The sequence below is a fragment of the Esox lucius genome, chromosome 6, assembly GCF_011004845.1.
Source record: "Esox lucius isolate fEsoLuc1 chromosome 6, fEsoLuc1.pri, whole genome shotgun sequence".
In the NCBI taxonomy this organism is placed as follows: domain Eukaryota; kingdom Metazoa; phylum Chordata; class Actinopteri; order Esociformes; family Esocidae; genus Esox; species Esox lucius.
The window spans coordinates 9,699,198-9,715,889 of record NC_047574.1 but is presented as its reverse complement, the minus strand read 5'-3'; the positions used below and the strand labels follow the sequence as shown (position 1 = coordinate 9,715,889).

General features: G+C 39.5%; 1 protein-coding gene across 1 annotated transcript; it reads right to left on the bottom strand.

Annotated features, from left to right (window-relative positions):
* Positions 1-695: 695 nt before the first annotated feature.
* Positions 696-15,626, bottom strand: fam83b (family with sequence similarity 83 member B). Its single transcript, XM_010888968.4, has 5 exons — positions 15,480-15,626; positions 12,881-13,370; positions 8,662-8,826; positions 7,686-7,810; positions 696-7,092 (listed from the first exon to the last, which is right to left on the bottom strand). Exons 2-5 carry the CDS (start codon positions 13,334-13,336, stop codon positions 5,046-5,048), a joined length of 2,793 nt encoding a protein of 930 aa, XP_010887270.2. The 5' UTR covers positions 13,337-13,370; positions 15,480-15,626; the 3' UTR covers positions 696-5,045.
* Positions 15,627-16,692: the final 1,066 nt, after the last annotated feature.

Sequence of the window (16,692 nt, the reverse complement as noted above, 5' to 3'; positions counted from 1 at the left end):
TAATAAAGTTAATTTCAATTTCTAATTCAAATTAAATAAACTTTGTTGATAACATGTATTAAAAAAAGTTGACTCAGTCACACGGGCTTACATGAATGCAAATGTGTCAACATGGAAACATCTGGGCCGTGGTCAAGAGGATCAACAATATTGCATACGACACATACAAACTTAGATCTACAATGTTTTTGCATAAATGGAAAAAATACGTTTCTTAAATACATTTCATAATTACTTTGGAAACAGGGTAAATGTTGTATTCGGATGGTTCCACCAATGACATTTGGTCTATTTTCCCTGGAGCCATTCTTGTTAACGTTAGAAAAAACCCCTTCAAAGACAAACTGTTTCTCTGGCTCAATATGCAAATCAGTCAATTAAAATAATTGATTTACTCAATGAATGCTACATTGTGGCTGTTCCCATAAGATAACTGGGCACACAGCTCAATACTAAAATCCCTAGTTGATTACATTCTAAGTTGATTACTGTCACAGGTGTGTCGAGGTGCGTGAATAAGGGAGCCAAACGCAGGGAGGTAGTTACTCTTCTTTCTTTCTTTCTTAATAACAAAAATGGCACGCGTAACAACAAGAGCGCAAAAGCGTGCAAAAGCGTGCAACAGCTTTGCAATTACAAACACCAAACATAGAACAATACCACACAAAGACGCCCAGAAACAAGGGAACTAATATAGGCAACCTAATGAGGGAATGGACACCAGGTGTGTGCAATAACAAGACAGGACAGTGCCTTGGGAGGAGGAGCGGTGTGGCTAGAAGGCAGGCGATGACGCACACCGAACACCACGTCGGGAGGGGTGGCGCGCGTCCTCCATGCGCGTCCTCGTTACAATTACTAGTAGATTAGAATACTAAAATCACTATTGATTACATTCTAGCCTATAAAATATCTCAGTCGGTATATAAACCAATATATAATTTTTTATAATTGTTCTCTGATCGCTAAAGACATGTATTTCAAATGTACAAATTGGAGGTTTACATTGGTTAATTGCTCTGAGACATATGGGCTGTTTGAGAGGATCCAAACAACGGTGGATTGAATGACCTACAAATAACCTTGCATCAAACATAATGGCTCGTTATTAATTGAAAGATCATTCAGTCACAACTAACCAATGATAAAATGCGGTTTTGAACCACTTGACTGACTGATCTAGAAATGATAATAAGCTGGTATATTCATGACGTGAGGTGATCTGTGGATAAATCAGTCATCGGTTGTCTACAGTCATTTCGATCATCTCCAAAATGGGCCTCCTTTAAAAGCAGTTTTTGCTCAGCTGTTTTCAGTCAATCTGGTAAAGAAGAACTCATTTTGATAACAGATTTGTAACCAGACTATTTGTATCGCTACATAAATTGTCTATTTTCCACTGGGCCATACTTATCAACATTAATAAACACCTAAAAACATAAACGTTTCTCAGGCTCAAATGCAGTTAAAATCAATGGTTTACTGTCACTGTCATGTGAAATTAAATGTTCGCTGTGGGGCTTGGTCCGAACCTACAGAGAAGCATTACATAGCCAAGTCTACACCGTTCACTGAATTTCTGGTGAAGTAAGAAAACAAGTACTGAACAGTGTAAGGCATCCTTTATTCTGTATATCCACAAATATATTTTTTTACAGCTTTTGAAAGCAAGTCGACCAAAAGGAGAAGTTGCTGAATGCCCTGATGATGTAATTCAGCTTAAGTCTAATGTAATGAGGATTTTTGGAGGTTTAAACATTTTGAATATTCCTGCAACCTCATTTCCGAAAAAGTAAAATGTAAATAAAAACAGATTGCAATCATATGCAAATTCTGTAAAACCTATATTCAACAGAAAATAGTTCCAAGATTAATATGAAATTTTGAAATTGAGATTATATTATATTAGATTTGATTAATTGACTGAGCATGGATCACCCAAACGCATTTTAATGCATATGTAAAATATATGGTAGAATGTTTATTGTTTTCTATGTTTATTGTGTTCTGTGTCTGTAGGTATCTGAAAATGGTTAAAGATTTTATCCTAATAATAATAATTGTAAATTATGATTATTTTAACCAATCACCTTCACAGTTAATTGACCTCTAACTGTCTTAAATGTTAATGTTTCACAGGATTTCAGGGCATATTCATCAGGAAATGTCAACACAAAATAGATGGGCAGTGATGATCATAAATCTGTAATAATGTTTTTTTTTTTGCTAGCCTATATTTTTGCTAGCCTATATTTAGATATCTAGCAACATCATAACATTACAATAAACTGTTTATTAGTTGATTAGGCTAGGTTATGTGGTAAACTTTCTGTTGTGGTAAACTATTGTACTATCTTTTCACTGAAAATGTAATTGCACAGGAAGAACTAAAAATGAAGAGGCTTGTCAAATCACTGTACTACCAAGGTAGGCTGCAAATTAGTGTTGTGTGTTTGTGTACATGCATCCGCCTGTGTGGTGTTTATTGAATCCAAAATCTTTCTTCAGGACCAAATGTTTGACAATATCTGACAACGTTGTTCCACTTATACATTCTGATCTTTTGTTCTCACCAATCTGATTAAATGTGAAAAGATCTCCGTTGTGAAAATTGCAGTAAAAACAAAATCAGAATTTGGCTGCTTGTGTATGTTTTAGATGAAGGAACATATAAATAGAAACGTGAATGTGAAAACGTGATCAGGTGAAGTGTTCCAAAAGGATGTGAATATCCCATAATTTCCCATGTAACTATAATGTGAAACCCTGCTTGTGGCTTCTGTTGAAATTAAACAAGGCCTTTGTTTAGAAAAAACATCTGTATTTTTCAACTTAATTTTTGAATGTTTGCAAAGCTCACCTTCACATTTCCCCAAAATAGTCACCCTGTAATACCATTGCATTTCCCATTACATTTTAAAATCACAGAATAGAGCATTGAAGTTAAACAAATAACCTGAGAGATACAACAATTATACTTTATCAACTTCACGTAAATGGCATTATATTTCTCATACCATACATGATCTTCAGCTCTAACAGCTGTCCTGTAAGACAAAATTCAAGTAGGAATGTCAGATTTCTTTCAGAACAAAAAAGTTCTCTTATAATACTTGTGCATTCCATTTACTCTATGTAAAAAATTACATTCTGTCAGTACTTCTGTCTTTCCAAGGAATGCCAAAATATTTATTGAGAAAGATATTGTATCCCTGACAGCTGTATGTTTCAAGTTTGCTTTGACCTCCCTGTGAGTGGTCTGATAAGACAAACAAATGGTTTGTTTTTTAAGATTTTCTATTGTTTGTTATCACAGTTTTTATTGTCTTCAAGTGCAGCAGAAGTTCTACAATTTTGGGGTTGACCAGAGCTGTTAAAGCATGGCCTTCTTCCTCTTTTATATTTCAAAATAAAAAACATCTATACTTTTTTAGTGATATCTACTACACTAACACATACATTTTTTGTAAAATAGTATATTAGAACGTAAAGAGATTATTATGCAGTACTGCCACATACTCTTAATACATACACCTAAATAATAACGCAAATGTTGTCAAATCAGGTCAACCAAATGGAATAAGGTGTATAAAAACTTACACATTTGCTGAGAACATAGTTGTCATGAAAAATGCACTGCTCTTCCCAAAATTAGAAATATTTAGAAAGAAATTGCACACCCTCCCCTTTCATACAATGCACTCACAAATAATGATTAGACAAATAACTGTAGCAACATTGTGTTAATAAACAAGGATATTAAAATTACAGCTTGTAAAACATGGTTTTGTAGCACAGTTGATGCCAAACGTTGAGAGTTTTCTGACCACCATGGATGACCTTATTCTCCTACCTGTGATAGTACACTCCCATACCTTATGATTGTAGCCAGTTGCTGGCAAAAAAACCACCTGTTTAGTCCTATATAATAAGATGAATAAAAATGAAGCACAGAATAAAATTATGTAGTAGTAAACACTGCAGCTCATGATTTTCTATAAAGAATGTAGAACAACAGAAAAAAGGCATAATGATGTATAAATAAATAATGATGGCTTTATCACACATTTAAAATGGATAAGGGAAATCTTTCCAACCAAGAGCTGCAGTTTAAGCCCAAAAAAACATGCATTAAATACGGGGTATCTAGCCAAATACCACAAACCACAATGGTGCCTTGTTGCTGTTATAAACTGATATGAAATCTGCTTTTGAAAAGGAATAATTTTTGTGTCATATATAAACGTTTACACCATGGCTTTTAGCCAATCAGGGTTTATGGTTTGAACCATGTGGAACAGTGATATTGATGACTGAAGACACACCAGTTTTGGTAGGACAAGTAGTAGAGGCACCAAAGCCTGACGTATTCAAAACATGAATAATACATGTTGTAACAGAGCAAAGAAAATACCTGAAATATCTTCCAAAATAAAAGACTATATGAACTATAAAGTAGCTGTTTAACAAACCAATGGCTGCAGGGCCAGGCACACTGTAGAAACACCAGGAGAGGTTCTACAGTCTCAACAGTGTGCTGTGCCATGCCACCGGGCCTCAACACACGTAATACCCACAGCTACGCCAAGGCAGTCTGCTTTGAAACTATTGAACCATAAAGGTATTGTTTAACTCTTTTCATATCATTAGGCATGTCTACATTCTTCTAAAGTAGCCTACCCAATATCCCCACCGTAGAATAGTCAATCCAAATGTTAAACCGAACAAATAAATGAAATCAGGATGCAGAGAAACCTTCTAACTGGTGAATGTAAACGAAGAGAAAAACAAAATGGCTTCCTCCCCTGTGCCCCTCACCTGTGCCCCTCACCCCTTAAATAGAACATAAAACATACAACAACAAACATTCAGACTGCCCTTCCTCTTTGTGGAAATGCCGAACTGTCCATAAACAGAGCTGAAAGGACCTCTTCTCTTCATGTAAGCCCGTCTGAAATTATATGGTGCAAAACACAATTCACAAACATTTTTCAAATTTGACCAATAATCCTTGTTGGGGTGATTTATCTTAACATAATACTCCACTACTTGTTTTTGTTAATAAAATTCCCAACTCTTTGTATGAATTTGCCCAGTTTGTTTTCATGGGTGATATGTGCCTGCTGGCCAATGTGGTTGTGTTCATTTATGGGGCGGCTTTTAGCAGAGAGGACGCTCTTGGTCCTCTCAGTGGATGTGGAAGTGGTTTGTGAAGAGTGGAGTTGCTTTTTCTCAAATGAGCAGAAAGGCTCAAATCTGCTGTACAAACGATTGTCACCACCTCGATCTCCACGCCAGTTTCCGGAGGAGACGCTTGTCTTTTCATTCTTTTCGCCAATGTCAGTATCTCGCCGGTCGCTCCTACTGGACGTAGCTCTAGCAGGAATGCTTGCGTGCAGTTCTTCTGTGCTAAAACGAGGAGTTGAGGATTTTCTTAGGTCATCAGTAAAATGGTTCTTGTCCCTATGTAGCCTGGAAGGCGATTTAGTGGAACTTGTGGTGCTACTTTGTGATGCAACTGTTCTCTCTCTACCTGGTGTGAGTTCCTCTGTTTCAGCCACTATGGTGTCTGTGCTACTATCTCTTTTTGGACTTAGTTTTTTCTGGGTTGGAGAGGAACCCTCTTTTTTCTCTGGTATGTTGAGCAATGACCGGATTTTCTTGGTGCTACTTTTGAAACGTGGGGAGCATATGGCCGTTCTAGTGGATTCCTCTTCGCTGGTCATATCCAGGGCTGCCGCAGACACAGTTCTGGAGGGAGGCTCTTGCCAATTGGGAACAGGTGGGGTTTTCATGTCCCTAACATTTTTGACATCATAATGAGAGACAGATCTTTGATCCTCGTTCAGATTCGAAGAATATCCTCCATTTTGCGCACCAGGTCTTATTGGACCACCATCGGCATGTCTCCTCACAAAGGCCCCGCTGTACATGTGACCGTTAGACTTGGGATCCGCCACACTGTGCCTTTTATGCCAGTTGTCTTGTTGGACCTCAGGGTTTCTGAGAGCCCTTCCCGCATTGGCTCTTCCCAAGCTGGCGTAGACGGATTGATGCATTTCTCTTCCTGGGCCGTAGCCAATGTTATTCCTAGGATCATCCATTGCCACACTTCGCCTCTTCGTGATGTCGTCCGGTACCATCCTGCTGTCCGTGGACGTCGGTGGATTCCACTGCATGGACGAGTAATACGACGCGTTGTATGGCCTGGCGGGTGGATCGGGCGCACGCGCGGACGAGGACGAGCAGGTCTCCGGTTGCTCTGGAATGGTGCCCTTGAAAACAAGCGATGACCTCATTCTGGAGGGAATGAACGAGTTGGTTTTGTTCTCCTGCGGTTCGTACTGGTCCACGTAGTCATGCCATTCCCCCGCAGGTGCGTCCTGGTTGTTGAGGTAGGACTCTATACGATACGTACGCAGGAAGGACTTGGCCGTGCGCTCCAACGTAGGCATGTTCTGCTGCATGGTAAGGACATGTTTGTCATTGCCGTGGTAGGACTGCCGGTTATTGTGACCCCTGTACATCTGCGCCCCCTGAAAAGGCTCCTCCATGGCACTGCGAATGTGACTTCTTCCCGGAGCGTAGTGGGCACCTCCGTCACCAGCCACGTTCCAGTTGCTGGCCCCGTACCTCGTGTTTTGTGGAACATACGGCACTTCTTGCCTCTCCCCGGCGTAACTGTGCCTTTTCAGGAAGTCCGCGGTCTCTGTGGATTGGAACTGTTGGATGCGTTTTTTGACACTCGTGCCATAGTTCATCACGGGTCGATGCGCAAATGGCTCATCATCGTAAAGCCTCTCGTCCATCTCTCCCATCGGCATGGGTCTCTCACAGGCTTTCATGTACACCGTGTTGAGGGTGTGTCTCAGCTGATCCTTCCTCTCAAAGGCGTGGGCGGATTGAGAGGGATACTTCGCCACAGCATGCCTTCCATTCCGTTCTAGTAGCACACCCTCGGGTGGGGTCAGGGCTGCTGGCACAGAGGAGCGGGCGAAGAGGGTCCGGAACTCCTCATCATAGGACTCCACCAGCTGCCCTTTAATGACCTGCACCATACTCAGGTTGATTTTCTCATAGGACCACATGAAGCTGAAGGGAGAACAAAAACAAGGGAAATAACTGAATTAAAACTGGCAACTGTTTGAGCACTTTTCAGCTCAGTCTATGTGCAATAAGAAAGTAATAATGTCTTATTCTTCTAGCAAGGGCAGAGGTTTGTGTTTCATATTTGGCGGGTCAGGGTCGGTGGTTCCTGAGATTTTTTAAATGTCCGGTGGATTGTGACCAGCCAGTCCCCTCTAAATGTAGGCCCATGTCTTAATTAAGAGTCATGTACCTCATCAGATTTCTGTTTTTGAAATTGTTGTCCCTTTCAGAGTAAAATCCAGTAGGAATTGTTTAGATGTTTTTATCCCTAAAACATAATATGTTTTGACATTGAGAGAACTTAACTCGTTCTCATGAAATACAGTGTTCAGGGGTTTTCACGTTCATATTTCATGGACTCTTTACCTCACATATGAAAGGGAATGAAGGTTAGGGCAAATGTAAAAAACAAAAAATCTTTAAGCCAGTCTAAATATTTCATAGAAAAAAACATTACTGTAATACTGAATCAATAAAGTGCGTTCCATTCACAGTGTAAATACTGTTGCTAAAGAACAGAAAAAGGTTCCATTTACCTGTATGATCCGTACACTACTGTTTGGCAGTCAACCAATAAAAACTTTTGCTCCATTGATCCATGAAACTTTGCTCCTGAACGACAGACGTAATCCTGACCCTTCACTGTGCGCACTCTCATGTTCTGCAGACCAAGACAGTCATGTTAGCAAGACCATTCTACAGCAACACACCACATTGTGCAAAGCTTGCACAGATGATATTGACTCAGAGAAAACAAGTGACCTTTATTGCAGCCTGTGATATGAAATCATAACTCTTTCTATGAGAGGCGCTAAGGTCATGTATGTTTACATTTACTTTCATTTAAGGAAGTAAACGCATATTAATGGCCATGATGTGTTGACAACATGTAAGAATACTGAAGACACAAGTCTCCTGTGAAAATAAACAAATGGCGTCATAGATCTGGGAAGGAACAACGTTTGAGAACAAGCAACATTAGTTATGGTGGTTCGGACATTTTACAATTCCGCAGACTTTGGAAAGGGAGGGGACATTTGATCTGTAGATTTCTAAGAGACAGGGCTCGAGCTCCTCGTTCCAGTTCCAGACACTTTTCTTTAGTGTATGGTCCGAGAACGGAATCTGACGGATTACACTCTGAGTAAACCAATATTATGGACATAGACAATTAAATATCATGCATGTTAGCTTTAAGATACAGCGACGTAACAGGATTCCACATCTGGACACATGCCAAAGCCATGAAATGAACTGTCAAATGGGGAGGGGCAATTTTGAAGGGTGTGGTTGGCTAAATGCCACATATCTCTCTGGCGAAAGCCTCGCCCTGTGAACTGCAGCACCTCTCACTAAGGAATGAGAACAAAGCTTTCAGTCTGTCATGTTTAGGGCCTACGGTCAGTGTACATACAATGACAGGAGGATCAAAAGGATCAAACCGTTGAAACTCTACATCTATAAGCACATACTGTTCATTACTACTGTTAATTACAGAGTATATTTACTCACCCTAAGTTTCGGGATTTGGATGTCTTGATTCTCAACCATTGAAAGAAAGCTTTGCAGATGAAATTCATCCAGAAGCACATAAACAGGAATTCCTCTGATGGAGGCATCAACAGCCTCTTTGAATATATCCACATCTGTAAATATATCCATTACAATTGCAATAACCTGTAAGGGAAGAAAAACATTTTGGGTTATGGTTCACCTGTGCGATACACAAGTCGTGATATCAAATTCATCGCAGCAACTCCCAGTGGACTCAGGACAGTCCATTTCGAGATGTCTTCTGAAACACATCCAATGTCGTTGTGGCTCTTATCACACCGCTCACTCGACCTGAAAGTCTAGACCGGACTTTTCATGCGCCAGATGGAATGCTCTCTCTGGCCTTCGACCGCCGCTGAGAGCTCAGGCACCCCGAGCCGCACGAAGTTGTAAGAGCAGGATAAGGCAAGGCCTACCCTGGCCAACAGTATACAACTTCCTGACGGTTAAAAAATTACAATGTTGAGTTGAATGTGGAAATCAAAGAAATGGGGCAAACCAAAAAGGGAAAAACAAATGTATCAGACTTGTTTCATTTCTATACATGAGAGACACAATGAAAGGTGTTCACTCCCTTAGAATCCAACTGAAGAACTGTGTTTGCATATTCTAAATATCAGGTGAGACACCACGTGAAATACTGTATATCCAGACTAACAAACCAGCACAGGAGAAACCTACTCTGATCAACCACGTGAAATACTGTATATCCAGACTAACAAACCAGCACAAGAGAAACCTACTCTGATCAACCACGTGAAATACTGTATATCCAGACTAACAAACCAGCACAGGTGAAACCTACTCTGATCAACCATGTGAAATACTGTATATCCAGACTAACAAACCAGCACAGGTGAAACCTACTCTGATCAACCATGTGAAATACTGTATATCCAGACTAACAAACCAGCACAGGTGAAACTTACTCTGATCAACCATGTGAAATACTGTATATCCAGACTAACAAACCAGCACAGGTGAAACCTACTCTGATCAACCATGTGAAATACTGTATATCCAGACTAACAAACCAGCACAGGTGAAACCTACTCTGATCAACCACGTGAAATACTGTATATCCAGACTAACAAACCAGCACAGGAGAAACCTACTCTGATCAACCACGTGAGTCTTTTTTTCTAAGACCCTAAAACCAAAGCAGCCACTAACAATTATCTGTTGTGTACACAACTATTGAATCAATTTTTAAAGCAAAACAGTTAAACACAATATTATTGAGTAGAGGTTCTGAATAAAAACCACCGCTTGATATTTGATCATGTCATTTGAACCCACTTTGGCAGCAGTAACTGGAGGTGTTATGGGAGGCATTGCATTTGTGGCCTGCCTCATCTCTGCAACGTGACACAGGCACAGAAAAAAGAGAAAATAAGCCCATGTAAAAATGGGTTTAATTCCCCTTTAATTACTATAATGAAATGTGTTGAGGAAGATAATTAGATGTTGTTTAAGGATGTGTGCTATTCATTTGTGTTAAAAGCCTAATAATTTGACTAGAATGTTTATCTTTGACTAGAATGGCTGACTCACTGTTCTAAAATTATACAGGACTGTCTCTGATCCATGTTACAGCTTTGTATCCATTTGTATGTCATCAGAACTACACTTGTGGAGATATACACCTGTGTACTATGTTGTGACATTAGACGGGCAATCATGATATGTTTTAAGAATTGTATCTTTTTACCCAATAGATCAACGCAGCCTAAAGGTACATTAGAAAATCGAGTGGCAGCGTGACATACTTTCTTTAATTCAAACCTCCAACCATCCTAATAGCCTACAATAAAACTATGAACTGCTGACTGTGCATAACTAGCTACTGGCAGCAATCAGTAATGCCTGTCATTTTTATACTTCCTTCAAGCTGATAGCTACTTCACTGAGATTTTAGCAGCAGTTAGGGTCCTATCCTATAAAGTAATAACAGACAACCAGCTAATTATATGCCCAGAGGGAGAGGAGAGGGCTGTGAGACCCATGTCTAATTAACCAACTTGGGAAAAGGAAGTCCTTGCACCTCTCAACCTAAGGACACCCTACACAGGTCAATATATATAAACCTATTTTTACATAATAAAAACTTACATACCAGAGGTTCACAACTCTGAGCCTGAGGACCCAGTCTACTGCTTGTTTTCTATTCTGCCTGATAGTCAGTTGCATTCACCTGGTGTCCCTGGTCTAAACCAGTGAATATTTAGAGGGCTAGAATGAAACCCAGCAGTACTTTGGGTCCTGAGGCCTGGAGTGGGGAACCTTGGCTATATTCTATTGGGGATATTTCTGTCAGGGGAAGTTCTGTGTAAGATGGGAGTCAGCATACTGTAGTACTGTCAAAAAATGTTTGACTAGTTTCATAAACATTTGAGTGGTTTCATAACTTTGAGTAGTTTCATAAACATTTGATTAGTTTCATAAACGTTTTAGTAGTTTTGTGTTGTTCGAGAGTGACAGTCACAACGGCATAACATTTGATTAAGTCTGGATTTACTCTCTAATCTACAGTACATTCTGTCTGGTTGACTGGCCCTGGCATTAGAGAGAGGCAGAAAGACACTGAGGGGGCGGCTGCATTCGGGAAGCTATCAGTGTTACGACTGTGCAGCATAAGCTAAAGGTCCATTCATAATTGACTTGCAATTTCCAGTTACCAGCTGTCTGAAGTGTCTTGTAAATCACAACAAAAAAACATTCACAAGAAGCATCTAGAATTATCTTCCCCTCAGTTATCCAACTCACCATCAGGACAGTTCTACGTCATGGAGCTCCGCCCCCTAGAGGCCTTAGCCCCTAGTGGTTCACCCTGCTGCATGGGCGGCCATCACTGAGTAAACCACTAGGAGCTAAGCTCTCTAGGGTGCCCCGCTCCACTCATATAACATTCCCGGTAACTAACGTTACCTAACCCTTCAAGGATACTCAGTACGTTCCCTTTCCAGCAGAGCCTATACTTTTCGTGAAGTTAACTGGCAGAACCTGATTTTATAGACGTGCCCTGACAGCGTCTCAGACACTCCTGTCTGATGAAAAGGGAACATGTATGTCATTTTGCCCGGGGAGGAAAGGGAGTTGTGCTGTGAATCTTCATTATCAGGTTAATTAGGAAGTAATCTTGCCTGAGAATAGTTTCAATTTGTGCTGTTGGAGATTTCTCATTTAGGCACAGAGACAGTCCCTATATTGTGCAACAATGGGGCTTTCTAATATTATAGATGTTGTTGTAAGACATTTCCATGTAGTGTACTATATTCAAGGTTTAAAAGGTCTTCCAGCCTCCCAGATGGTGCAACAGCCTAAGACGTTTTTTCACAACACCAAGTGGACCATATTCCAGGTTCTGGTTCATAGTGCTTTAGTGATGTCCCTTGGTGGGCATGAAAATTAACGGAGGCCTTCAGGGGAGTAGGATAACGGGGGCCGTTAGTCAATTAAGTGAAAGGAGGCCATCAGGTAGGTTAGTTAACTGAGGTTGTCAAAGTGGGTGAGAATGCTCTCAAATGGTCTGAACTAAGTGACTCTCTGGTTGGACTAGTTATTCGGCTTGGCAAGGATGCGTTCAACTCTCTTAAAACCATTTGGGAAATGTTGCAATTATACAAGGGCTGTAGACACAGTTAGATATTGAAAATATCCCCTTTTTCACCAAAAAATTAGCGGGGAGTGCAAAAATCTAAGATATTCCTTCTATATTGTCAAAATGTCAGAGTTCATTTGCTCTGCTGCAAATGTAATCAATGCATACAACCAATTCCAGGTAACTAAAGTCTGTATAATACCCGTTCCAGTTGGTGCACACTCTAAATGGATCCATACGGATTTTTCAGCTGTCCTTGTGGAGAACCCTTTTGTTTAAGTTCAAACGATCATTGTTTTTGGTTCCTTAATGAAACTTTTGGTTCCGGGTAGACCCCTTTAGGGTGGAACTCATAAAACACTACCAGAAATGACAGAAAAAAGGCAGACAAAATGTTGACACCCTTTTTTTGTGAGTGGATTATCATACAGTTGTGTGGAATTGGGTAAAATTAAGATGCTGCATCTGTACTGCACAAGGTCTTTTGGTAGCTTTTTATGAATACAACTATTGTGATATTTTGTAAAAACCCATTACAGTTGCCATTGTTGTCAACTCACTGCAATGGAAGATTACCTGTCTTGCATCCTGAATCTGTTTACGGATCACCTCTTTGATGGTCAGGTTGTTAAGTCTGGGTGGATGAAACAGAACATCTATATTGGTTTGCAGTATGTCATGCCTGACCTCTGGCCACCCTAATTCCAGGTCAGGCGTTGCTATGTCAGAGTGTTCAGGCCAGTACGTCCCCGTTGAGGGCTGGCTGGCTGGATCGTCCGGAAACAGGCCGTCGATATCCTCTGTCAGGTTGCTAGGCCGTGAGGCATATGTAGTGATGAATTGAAGTTCGTCTTCTGAGAGAAAGCTTCCTATCCGCTCAGCCTTGAGAAACTCCTGGTATCTTTCTCTGCCATGGTTTACCAGTAAATCAATGGCAAGCCGATAGGATTCCTTATAGTGGGGCTGAATGTAATCCTCAGGCTTCAACTCTTCCTTCAAGGAGGACAGCTGGGAGAGTTGATGGGATTCCATCCCAGTGGCTTATTTCTGTTGGAAATATTTGACACTAAAGTAAAAGAGACAAGAAGGAATATTTGTGAGAGACAATGGGACAGAATTTTCATTTAAATTCCAATGTTGCAAATTTTTTCAGGTTGTCTAACTTCTATAAAGATTTTAATCTACAGTACTTAACCCAAATGTTTGTCCAAGTTTCACCAGAATTGTTAAGCTTATGTTGCTTCGGGAAACACATTTCAGAGTGCTAAGTTTAATGGTCAACCCTGTTACATGAACTGAAGTAAAATTTTGAGCTGCATTAGCATGTTAGTCAGAACTAAGAAATGCTAAAATAACAGACTTGCTAACTTCTTCAACTTCATCAAGTGCCAGGTTTCAAACGTAGAATTGAAATGTAGGATATGTTTAGTTCCAACTACTGTTGACTTTCAATATTTAATGAGGGAGCTAGATGTATTTCTTTTGTCCATTTTGTGTTTGATTTGAAATTGAACAAGCCTGGGAAACCCTTGGTGGTTGGTATCATGTGTAATCTGTAGGTCTCTAGATCAGTGAGATTAATTTCACACATATTTGCCCAGAAGGAACATGTGTTTTTGTACTAGCTAGCAAACTAAATTCACACAACAAACACAATGGCTTTTCATTAAGATGGATCGGTTTAATAAAAAAATGTGATCATACATGAGGATATTGAATCATACATGTTTGAATCAGAGTAGGCTAACAAAGACATTCTGCCTGTTTCTATTTCAGTCTTCTACAGTACATTGTTCTCAACTTGCCATTTTGACTGGCAGATGTTTCACATTCAGTATGAATGCTGGACACTTTTTGGGAACAGACATACAGACAAAGTCAATAGTTCAGAATTCTACTGTGAAACTGTAATTCACTTGCTCTGGATTGAAATGAGATTTGGTATTTTTATGACAAAAATGTATCCTTGCTAACATTAGTAATAAGTTAATTAAGTAAGTGAGCTATGGTGAAATTCCCCTTTAAAATAAAGTAGTACATTTTTGACAGATGTTCAATGATCGTCAAAGCAGTGTATTGCTATTTGGTATAACCAGTTCTGTTTTCAGCTATTATTTGACAGGTAAAAATGCATTATCAACTCAACAATAGCCTGACTTATTAAACTATGTCTACAGAGTTGATGTCACCCTCTGATGTTCACTTTACCTAGAGCTATTAAATTATATTAAAGAAACTAGTTGGGGGCTGTCCTGATTTACACCCACATTAACTGGTGGATTTATTTAAGTGTGTATGGAAGATAAACATTGCTGCTTTCTGCCTGTCAGGCTAATCAAGTTGTTAACATAGGAAATGCTAAACCTGATACCTACAGCTTGACAACATGAATGCTGCAAATGGTTGTACCAAAGAAATATACTAATAAGCCACTTGTTTCCTCTTCCACCCAGATTAGATACTGGCAGTCACAATAACAGATGAACTGCTGTGTTGACAATAAAGCACCAATATAGCTTATTGGCGTATAATGCAAATAACGTGAGGAGGCCTTAAACACACTCTGAGGGAAGAAGTTTGGTGAAGGCTGTCACGGTGCTACTCATGTGTACAGTAACCTGTCACTAATAGGGATTTGAAGTTTAAAACAAACTGAAGGCTTCCAGTGGGAATAAAACAACTCATGTTCACTAGCACCAACTAGTTTAGAGACAAGCTCAGTGAGCCGAACAGGATCATATTATTTAAAGCTTCTCATTATTCAGTGAGATAGATAGATTCTGCTTTCTAGTTAATGTAGTCCCAATAGAAAAGTTTAATTTGATTGGTTTTCACCATTTTAATCTTATTCATCAGGATTACATGCTTAGTTTTAAGAATCCAGTTCCTATTAAAATTATATTCAGAGCTGTGTTTAACATTTCTTTCTTCAGTAACTTGTTGTGATAGGAAAAGTAGCACACAGTCTTCTTCATACAATCGTTTTGTTATCTGAGGTGGTGTTTGACAAGTTCTGTATTCCCACTTCTGCCTTGTCATAACTCTTCTGTTAATAAAGTTTTCTATGTTAGGCAATATTTATCACGAACAAGAAAATGTGTGTGTGTCTTTGAAAATAATACTTGATACTTCTTATTAGAACAGTCTTATGTTAAACTGTACAAGAGGTACTTACATTAAAGTATGAGAAAAGTCCTCTTGTAGATTGCAGGTATATTCCAATCTGACATCTTTCAAAGGGTTCTGGCAACTATTTTGCCATATTGGAGAATAAGCTCAAATCTGCCAGATGAAAGTAACAAAGACAGGAGGTGTCTCTACATGTGAAGCAGACTGTGGATGGAGGGTGTGGATTCCTGTTTTCTCATGTAAATACTGGTAGCTCAGGCTTCAAACATGCTCATAGGCCAAGGGCTGCCATAAACCTGTTTCAGATAGGTAGCCACACCCTCACATTAAGAGTTCAAAGTTCAGTTATGTTGTAGGCAATGGAGGTTTTCACAGCCAGTTGTATTACAATTGTCTCACATATAATATGGCAATGTACAGTATAAGAATTAGCTGTAAGATTTTAAAGTATTTATATGTTTTTGTTTGGTTTCAATTTTAAGGTTTATTGTGATCATTAGTAATGGTTCTCAAACTATGGTCTCCTGATTGGGTGAATAGAAGAAGAAGAAAAAATTTAACCGAGATGCATAGTAGCTGGGGTTCTAGGCCTTTAACAACTAATCCACAATGTCTGCAATAGCCTACTCACTCACTGAAGTATGTGTGTGAAGTCAGAGCATCAGTATGCCTAAACTGAGCCTTCTGACTGAAAATAAAAGAAATGGCAGAACATTTCTCTATACAATTTCACACAAATCTTCACCACAGGCATCAATGAAGGTTATCTTTTAAAGTTAACATATGAATTTTACCTTGCTCCAATAATATTGGTACAGAGGGTTGCCATGCATAAGTAATCTCAGTTGTTCATTTAATAAGATATGAGCTAGCCACTGTGAAGATATCCTTTGTGATATATTACAGTTGTGCTCAAAAGTTAGCATACCCTTGAAGAATTGGTAATATATGCACCATTTGTAAAGAAAACATGAGTGAACAGGCAACATACGTCTTTTATTTCTTATGGGATTCACATTCAACTGTAGGTCATAACAGTATGGCAAAATCATAAAATAAAACATGGCAACAAAGATAAACTGACCCCTGTTCAAAAGTCTGCATACCCTTAGTTCTAAATACTGTGTATTGCCCCCTTTAGCATCAATGACAGCATGCAGTCTTTTGAAATAGTTGTCTATGAGGCCCTGAATTCATGCAGGTGGTATAGCTGCCCATTCAACTTGGAAAAAGGTCATGCAAAGTCTTTAGTCGTCTTG